Source organism: Osmerus eperlanus, chromosome 1, assembly GCF_963692335.1.
Source record: "Osmerus eperlanus chromosome 1, fOsmEpe2.1, whole genome shotgun sequence".
NCBI classification, from domain to species: domain Eukaryota; kingdom Metazoa; phylum Chordata; class Actinopteri; order Osmeriformes; family Osmeridae; genus Osmerus; species Osmerus eperlanus.
The window spans coordinates 11,679,767-11,689,370 of NC_085018.1; the positions used below are offsets into that span (position 1 = coordinate 11,679,767).

A 9,604-nucleotide genomic window follows, 5' to 3' on the forward strand; every position below is an offset into this window, starting at 1 on the left:
TCCTCTCTCTCTCTCTCTCTCTCTCTCTCTCTCTCTCTCTCTCTCTCTCTCTCTCTCTCTCTCTCTCTCTCTCTCCGCTCTCCCTCTCTTTCTCTTCAAGAGGTTTATCTTCTAGTAAGAATTAAAGTTAATTGGGAATGATACGATTAGCAACGGTGTTGACACTGACTTCAAGTTCAAAGAGCCTCTTCTTTTTAATAATGAGCAGGGTTCATGCGGCGTGGTCGACAGCTTTAAAACAGGATTCAATATGATAAATAGCCCTACAAGCAATAACCAGAGGCCGCTGTTCCAGCTGATTAGCTTTCAATAAGTGCATAAAAGCTGCTCTCTTCAAATGCTTCCGTCTCAAATTGGGGCAGACACTAAATGTAATCTATGCATATGCACTGACACCAGTGGACTTCAGAGAGTTTGTCATTAAAGAAAGCTCTATTTACCAAAGAATGTATTCTCCAAAACTAACTTTTGCTTTCAACTCTAACATCCTTCTAATGAAGCATAAAGATGGCCTATGGATGGACCTTTACCACGCTAAAGTTGTGCAGTAACATTCAGAAAACATTAATTATACTTTTTAATCATGCATGGACATTGCTTGAAGCTAGATTGCCACAATTGCATTATACATGGACATCAATGACATGATCATTTCAACCACCATGAAGCAAGTAGGCCTAAGTGTGTAATACCTTTTTTTGTGCTGATACAGCTACTCTTGAAGACCCATGTGAATGTGATGAACAAAGTGAATCCTATATATGATATAGAAATGCTGAGCCTAAGCACTTTACTCTGGAACCTCTTTTAGATGAAGCCCCCACGTGGCTTATATCTTCAATCAATAACCTACAAAATCTTTAGTGGACAAAGAGACAACCATCCACTTTGGACCAGAAATAATGTGCTCTTTGGGGTCCTTAGCGCAAAGCATCCCTCCGAACCAGTTAACAGGGTCCTGTAAATGAGAAGGAGGGGTGTGGAGCGCACGTCACAATCAATACTGCCCATGCGTCGGCCAACTCTAAAGGGCTGCTCAGAAGCTGAGAATTCCAGAGAGGAGAGACGCTTTAAGTAGACTAGACTGTCGCGGGAGTGGAGGCATGTGCAAGTCATTCAATCAGCCAGACAGCCAGGAATCAGGCAGACAGGCAGACAGGCAGACAGACAGACAGACAGACAGGCAGGCAGGCAGGCAGGCAGGCAGGCAGGTCAAATCATGCTCTGGTTGTAAATGTGGGACTGCTCTGCTGGCAGGCAGGAGATGAAATAGCAAGCCGAGACTGTACCCTCTTTTAGAGACACATAGCCCTCTAAATGTGTATGTGCGTGTGTGTCTGTCTTTCTGCGGAACTGTCATCCATTTTCCATTGATACGATGGATATTGCGATAGTCCTTTAAATACATTGTAACAAACTTTGTGACTTTTTTTATAATCTACTTCTCTGTATTTTTGTTACTTAAGATCTTCAGGTATGTCAGAGTGTACAAGGAAAGTGTACCGGCTTGATTTAATTACCATCACAGTAGCTTGTGATGTGATGGTAATTAAATCAAGCCGGTCCAGGCTGGATCCACTACAGTGGGCATTAGGACTGTTAGGACTTTAATAGGGTCCCTATCTGCTGACTGATGCATATGCTACTCTTCCTGGGATCGACAGAGAACATCAAAAGACATAACAAAGGTCCATCAAAAAAGAGAGAAGATGTACAGACTGAGGGAAAATTGAAACAATGCTACAATGTGACAATGCTCTCGACATCCTGTAAAGAACAACTATCTCTTAATGTTGGGATGCATTCACATTTATCTCTGGCTGCAGTAACTATGTGACTATGGGAAGGGTTACTGTGCGGAAGCCATGCATTTCATCTGCACAGTAACAGACCTCCGCAAATGTTGTCGTTCAAATGAGGGGTTTTCCATCCTATGTTGCCCTCTGGTGGTGAAAGGCGGTACGTACATCTCCTCATGAGAGCAGATGGAGAACTTGTCACGACAGTGAGCCATCCTCCAACACGGTCCTTTCTGCATTTCCAAAGATCTCGTGATTGCCAACTTTCCGTATCTTTCGACACGGTATGATTCTTTACTGCTTTTAAACCCAGCCCGTGTCAAAGGAAAGAGTGGCTGTCGAAAGGAAGGTGCAACCCCGGCAGGACTGATCTGCGGAGAGCTGTCATGCCTTGGCTTCTCCACGCGTGTCACCCCTGCGTCATCACACATGTCTTGACCCAGGACCAGCTGAACGTGCTGAAAGACACAACATTGATTTGGAGAATATGTGGCACCAAGGGGCTGTTTCAGCCGTAAAACACACAGCGAGCAATTCTTTGGGGGATCGGTGGCATGGTCATGTTTGTGGGATGTTTGGTAGGTCCAATAGGCCTGCAATGGCGTCTAATTCATCATTTACATCATCATTTAAACTGTGAGCATATTAGCCAAAGGGCAGGGTGGCGGTTGGATGAAGATAAATGTGTTTCCTCACATGCAACAATTCCTTCTATTTGTCACACTTGAATCATTCGGCGACTGCAATAAAGACGAGTAAACAGGATATTCAGCAGATGAATAGAACAGCTTTTGTCAAGCAAGGATGTCCACAGCTCTGCCTGACTTGAGTCATAAATACAATAATGGTTTGCATTATGACAGTGTTTGACCATCTGACCTCCTCCCCTTGCATCTGTCAGTTCGTGTCTTTGTGGGGGAGTGTGGCAGGTGGCCACCCCAAGCCATTCTGGAGGATTCAGCTTAATATTCTTAAAAGCTTTGATGAATGGAACAACAGGGATCATAAGTCTCCCTCAAACACACACATACACAAAAGCATGCGAGCAAGAGCTCGGGGAAAAACGAAAACTCTTAAGAGTCGATACACTTACAAATATTGCAGCCTTAAATGCTAAGCACTGTTTTTTTCTATATATCATTCAAATAGGAAACATTCAGTCACTTACACAGAACAACAAATGTATTATGAAATACATTTGCATTCGCACCAGGGAACCAAACAAACCAAAAAAGCCTACGACCTCATTAATATGCACACCATAGACATATAGAAAACAAACCAACACACAGAGAAGTATAAACACACACACAAGCATGCACATCAACAGTGCCCCCACCCCTCACTTGCACAATCACCCCTATATATGCATGTCTCAACTCCCCAAAGACGGTGGACAGTTGGGATGGCCTGCTGATTAATTTAACCCCCCTCCCCCCTCCGCCCCCATTCCCATCCCTCCCCCCCCTCCTCCACCCAGGAGCTCCAGAGCAGGACCATATGGGCCTGAGTCTGAGCGGCCGGCTGCCTGCCTCCGTGCAGCCTGTCAGGGGGCTCTGCTTGATTCAGCCATGGCCTGACTGTTAGCCTGCTCCACCTGTTCCCATGTCGCACGTCCCCATCCTCCACTGGCTAGCGCCAACGAGGGGACGGATGGAGAGACAGGCAAGCTGAGCGACAAATGAATAGATAGAACTACAGTGCATGATAGATTACTGTAATTATATAGATATATAGAATGTTAGATAGAACTACACAACAATAGAATGACAGATAGATAGAGAGAGAGAGAGAGAGAGAGAGAGAGAGAGAGAGAGAGAGAGAGAGAGAGAGAGAGAGAGAGAGAGAGAGAGAGAGAGAGATAGATAGATAGATAGATTGATAGATAGAGATAGATAGATAGATAGAGATAGATAGAGATAGATAGAGATAGATAGAGATAATGGGATTATCCTGGGGACAGTTGGGGGGATAACTTTGGATGATAATAAGAGCTTGGATGATAATAAGAGCTTGGATGGTAATGAGAGCTTGGATGGTAATGAGTCAGAGGAGATAATAGAAGTGGACCCTGTACACCTGTGGTCCACCTGCTGCCACGACGACATCCACATCCCCCAATTCCCTCATCAGAACTCTGCTGAATAAAGTTTAGGTATATCATATATATATATATATATATATATGCATGAGGAGAGGAGCGAGCGAGGGAGGATCTACATAATAGGGCAACCTCTCTCCATCTGGTCAGTATGCGTAATCCTCCCCACTGTCTGCCTGTCTGGGGTCCCACCCGCTCCTCCCAAACCCCCAAGCGCCTAACCCCACTAATGATAGGGATGCCCTCTGCTCGGTCATATACGTGAGTGATGAACGAGAGACGGTGGCGTGTGTGTGTGTCTGCATCTTCGTGCGCGTGCGTGTGTGCGTATTATGGGAGAGTGTTCTTTGACGGTTTGCGTGTTTTGGGAATGTGGCCTATGGTTCAAGTGGGGACAGCGTGTGTGTGTGTGTGTATCGGTGGGGGTAATACTCTGGAGATTTAACCAGGCGTCTGCCACGTGACCCCGTGACTCCAACCGCTTCCTGGCCTCAGCTGATACGCGTGCCTTGCTGCCCTGACAAGAGGATGACAAAGAAGAGGGAGGGGGAGGAGGAGGAGGACAGAAGGACCAGCAGGCCTTGAATGATGATGACGAGGGACCATCTTTGCTGGCCCCGACCCTGGCCTTGGCACGGCGCTAACCCTGCCCGGCCTGATATGGCCGGGGCCAGCTTGGGCGAGGCGTCACCAGCAGGCTGATTGTGGGCCTGCAGCTGTCAGAGAGGAGGAGAGGTGTGAGGAGGAGGGGGGAACGGTCCTGGGGGGGGGGGGGTGCCAAGTCACCACGGTGAGGCTGAGGGAACAGCTCAGTTTGGAACCCGACGAGAACCCTCCAGAGCCCGCTAGTGAGGAGGAGAGGGGATGTCCTGTACGACGGCTAGGGTTAGACACAGACATGAAGGGGGGGGGGTGGAAGTATTTCAAGTCCGCTCACTGTTAGCATGGCGCGTGTGTGCGTGCGCGCGCGCGGGGGGGGGAGGGCGAGGATGGGGGGGGGCTACGCAGGAGCCTCGGACATGTCAGGTCAACCCCGGCTCAGTGGCAGTCCTTCTGGCGTGATTAAGGAAGCCATGACAAAGACACGGGGGGGGAGAGGCCTGCCCCAGCTGTCACACAGAAGGACAACATGACGAGGGCAAATCCTCCCTAGTCTGCCTCTCCTCTGTGACTTGGGCGAGCGCGGCAAGCGCAACTGAGCTTTTGTTAACGTGTCGCAGAGTGGTTTGCACTCAGACTCTTTGTCTGTGTGCCGGACACTGAGGACATAGTTAAGCCATAGATTTATTGCTTGTTCTTTTTGTTTGTCGGGCAGCTGAAGAGACCTTTCATCTGTGTTTGCCTACTAAACATCCAAAAATCATCACCATCATCATCCACATTTTGGGGAAACCCCGTATTGTGGAGCAGACATCTCCAAGTAAATCTCCATAAATATATCCTTGTCATTACATGTCAGTCATTGTATGCATTTTAGTGGACTTCTAACCTCTACAACTGACCCATTGCTCTTTTGTTACTGTAATGACCATTATTAATCACATACTCATACCTGCTGAGTAAAGTAAGGCTGCCTTGACAGGCCACACTCCCCCCGTAGAGCGACTCCAGATCTCCACACATAGAGAACGACATGCTGTGAGAGCTTTTGTCCACAGTCCAGACGTGTGCGTTGCTAGCTCTGTCAGTCCGGTGGAGAACAGGGGGGATTGGGTTCAAACCCTGTCATTCACAGAAGCCCAGGAAGGCCAGACCCACAGGGACGAGCCCACTCCTCTCTCCCCTTCACCCCGCTGTCCCCAAAGCACACTTCTCTAGGTGAGGGGTCCCCAGAGGTTAAGGGACTAGAGGTCCCCGGTCGACACTTGGAACAGTAGGTAATGGTCCTTGCCACGGTGGGCGTTAATTTGTTATTGTAGCTCAGCAGCTGTGCAGCATGCTCCCCAGAGCAGGTGGCAGCCTGGCAGGAGGGGGGAGGTGGGGGGGGGGGGGGGGGGTCAGCATGTGTTAGTGTGGATAGTTGGTGTGTAGGCAGGGTTGAGGGGAGTTTAGCTGTCATTCTCCAAATGTCCCGTTCGCAAAAGAACACGTGAGGGGCCTAGCTGGACGAGGTCCAAAATCAAGTGTTTCTCTCTGTTCAATAGGTCATTGTTTAGGGGAGATAAGTAGCAACATGACTCACATGACACCCACACATACACAGTGCTCTGCTCCGTGAGTTTCTTGACACATTAAATATTAATGCCCCATTGAGTTTCGGGGGGGACTCAAATACAGAAAATCTAAGAAAATATTTCTGAATTTTAAACCATATTCTAAAGAAACATTTCGTATGTTTTTTTGACACCGTTTTTTTTTTTTTTACAGTTGCCTGTTTTTAATAAAAATGTAACTGTTTAGATTGGAACGCAACATCAATAACAGCTTCGTCTCTACCATGAGCATATCATACAACCCATCACGATTAGTCCCGCCCACTCAAACATTGGTCGCCGGTGCCGGGGGATTTTTAGGAATACCTGATGCTACGCCGAATGATCACGGGTTTACTGACCACGGATTTGATGTGACACCACGAAAACTATTCCTTTAATTATTTGAAAATTCGTGTATTGTGCACTTGGGCTAATTCGACGTAGCTTGTTTGGTTGTTATAGCATTTACATTGTAGTCTTATAAACACACTGATCATTCGCAGTGCGAAGAGCATGGTCGGAATCCCGAGCGCCTTTCGTTGTAAGTAGACAAAACCTTTTTGTATTGTGGGGTAGGCTAGTACGTAGGTGCAGCCATGGCGTATACGTGTTTGTGAAATGCATATCATTTGTCTTATGCTTTTCTGATACAGTTAATAGCCTACATGCAAATATGAAAGGAATATCCACACCTGGCCGCGCGCAGTAGGCTATACAGACCAGGAAATGGGGCACAGAGTATGTACTCAGCAAAAATGGTTCACAATGTAAGGCCAACAAAATAAGTACCACATTGCACACTGTCCTTCGCAGTATTTTTTGGCACGGTATTTTCATTTTTTTTTATTATCATAGCGGAATAGGCCCTACGTGCAAAAACATTCCCATAATATTCTTACAGGCTATTGTTTCATCTTTCATATGCAATGTCAATGATCGAGCGAATTAAAATACCAGTTGTCGTCAACTTTGTATTTTAAAATACTAAATTGGTGACAACATTAAGTTTGATGAGAGCATTATTCTCGTAACACAAAGCTACCATTTTATTGTGCCACCTTTTGATTCAATAGCACCACCAGTCTATGTGCTTTTATCAGAGTAGGATTTGGTGCTAATCCACCAGCAGGCAAAGTTTGTACACCATCTGGAGTTTACAGCTTTTCAAGACAATAACACCAGGCGGTCGATGCGCAGCCAAATGACTTCCCCGTCTCCCAAAAGACAATTTAAAAATGTAGGCCTACTTAGTCGGTACATTTCATAAACAAAATTTACCAAACTAATAGCCAACTTATTAGTACTTAACCCCTATGAGTCACTTCTGAGTTCTCCTAACCTGCAGGACTATAATAGTACCAATACTGTGACGGGTTCTGTGGTAACTGAGGGCATTACTGTATCATTGTTTGACCTCCAGGTCATTGATCGGTCTCCCCAAAGCCCCCCAGAGCGAACATGCAAATGGTAACAAAGACAAGACTGTAGCAATGATGACACTTATTATGATAATGATGGTCGGTATTACAATAGCCAGCAGAGAGCAGCAAAGGGTCTTTGACACTATTGTGATACTGTAACATGATTTGTGAGCAGTTTCATAGAACTTAGTGAAGTTTCTTTGTTGTTGTTGGGGGAAGGGGGGGCACTTTAACATGACAAAAAAGGATCTATGTTTATTTTATTATTATTTATGATATCCTTTAAACCACATTGAGAATGGAGGATACCCCTACTGGTATGTCATCTGTAAAGATATAGTTGTACCAGCATGTACACATCATTCACTCCAGTCAATCACGCTGTAACTGTTCCTCTCTTGATTCAATTACATGCACTCCAAAACGTGGCCAAGTTGAATCCTTCAACATTTCCCCCTTTCTCTCTCTTTTTCTTTCTTTCTTTCTCTTTCTTTCTCTTTTGTGGGGGATGAGGGAGTCAGATTCCAATCCCCTGACTTTCATAAGGGAAATAAATTAGTAAAGGGTCCTGATGTTTTGCATTAGAGTCCTAATTGGTTTTGGCCTGAGTGATATAGTCAGAGTTGCCAGATATGGGCCTTTTGTGTTGTGGGGTGTGTGGGAAAATTCCCCTCCTTTTGTGTTGGGGAGAGGTGCCGGTACAACACTCAACAGTCACTTCAGCATTCCCTCTGCCCTCTCTCATATACGTTGGGGTCTCTTTAATGTCTGCGAGTGTGTGTGTATACGCCAAGTATTGTGAGTAGGTCTTTTCCACCAGTACCACCTGTTAGTGTTTTACTCGTCCCCACGGCGACGTTGACTGGGGAACCGTCCAGATTCGCTCGTCAGGCCCATCAGATCTGCCGGGATTTGACAAATCTGGTTCCCATTACCTATCAAGATGAATCTGAGTTTGATTCAAACAGAGCCGAAATGAGTCAGCGGGTTGGTTTTTGAAGTGAACTCGGTTTGACTCGTCATCGCTCACGGGTGATGACATTCGAGTTCGAACGTGTGCTGAACGGGTCCTATTTAGTTGGTTGTTTTAATGTGCTTTTGGAGAACAACATACCCCAGAAAGACATGTTCTTTGATTTTGAGTTCGATAGGGTTCATTTCACCGCTTGGTATCTCGTGTCAGAACCACACCAGAAACGGCTCAAAGAGTCTCCTAACGGGGTCATACGTTTACCACAAAGTAGCAGTTCAGATTTGAGCGGGTGTGTTAGATCAGCCATCTCAATTCATGGAGAGGAAATCCCTTTCATCCGTCGCTGTTGTTCATTACGGAGTTTACGCTGTCACTCGTTATGGAGTTCACTCGTGTCGCGAGTCCCCGCGGTGACACATCCAGCTGAATCCCAAAACCACACCAAAACACCCGCCACTCAGGGCCCGTCCGACCGAGCCGGTCCTGTTGTGCGTTTTCTCCAGCTGCTCTTCGCATTGCCTGCTTCTTATTTCACGTATCCCCATTACTTCAGCCTCGGGGGGGGGGGGGGGGGGGGGGGGGACCTGAATTGAATGAAAGGACCAAAAAAAAAAAAAAGGAGTACAGGAACAGTAGGGGAATAGAGACGAAACCCCCACCAAAAAAACAACAGAGGCGAAGGTGATTAACTGTCAGGAGAATGTGAGGCTAATTGATGCCAGCTTCGCACAGCTGTTCCTTGTTGCCGCGCGCTGCACAGAGCGCTTGGGAGGATGAAATCCAGATGTTAGCCCGCGTCTCGGATCGCCTGCCAATAACAATCCGGAGGAATGCCAGTCTGCAGGAGACGAGCTCTATTAAAGGGTGCCCCGCTCCTACGGCCCCGTGTCAAAACATGGCTCCTAAACCGGCCAGACGCTTGGTCTCTGTGGCCTTTTTAGTCGTGAAGCTAGATTGCAGCGCTCAACGCGGAGCTGTTAACACGGCCATTTTGTTATACTAACCACCACGGCGTCTCCTCCACTCTGGTTATCAACACCTCGCAGAAACATCGCACTGACACCTTGGGACTGTTCAAAAACCAATTTGCGGCTTCCAGACTTGTTTAGCATATT

General features: G+C 46.7%; 1 protein-coding gene across 1 annotated transcript in view; it reads left to right on the plus strand.

Moving 5' to 3' along the window:
• The first annotated feature begins 6,389 nt into the window (after positions 1 to 6,389).
• The window catches only part of cbfa2t2 (CBFA2/RUNX1 partner transcriptional co-repressor 2), a 17,216-nt gene continuing 14,001 nt past the window's right edge, over positions 6,390 to 9,604 (plus strand). Inside the window, exon 1 of the mRNA XM_062459951.1 lies at positions 6,390 to 6,636. Within this exon, the coding sequence (XP_062315935.1) occupies positions 6,609 to 6,636 (28 nt within the window). The 5' untranslated portion in view covers positions 6,390 to 6,608. The remainder of the gene's footprint in view (positions 6,637 to 9,604) is intronic.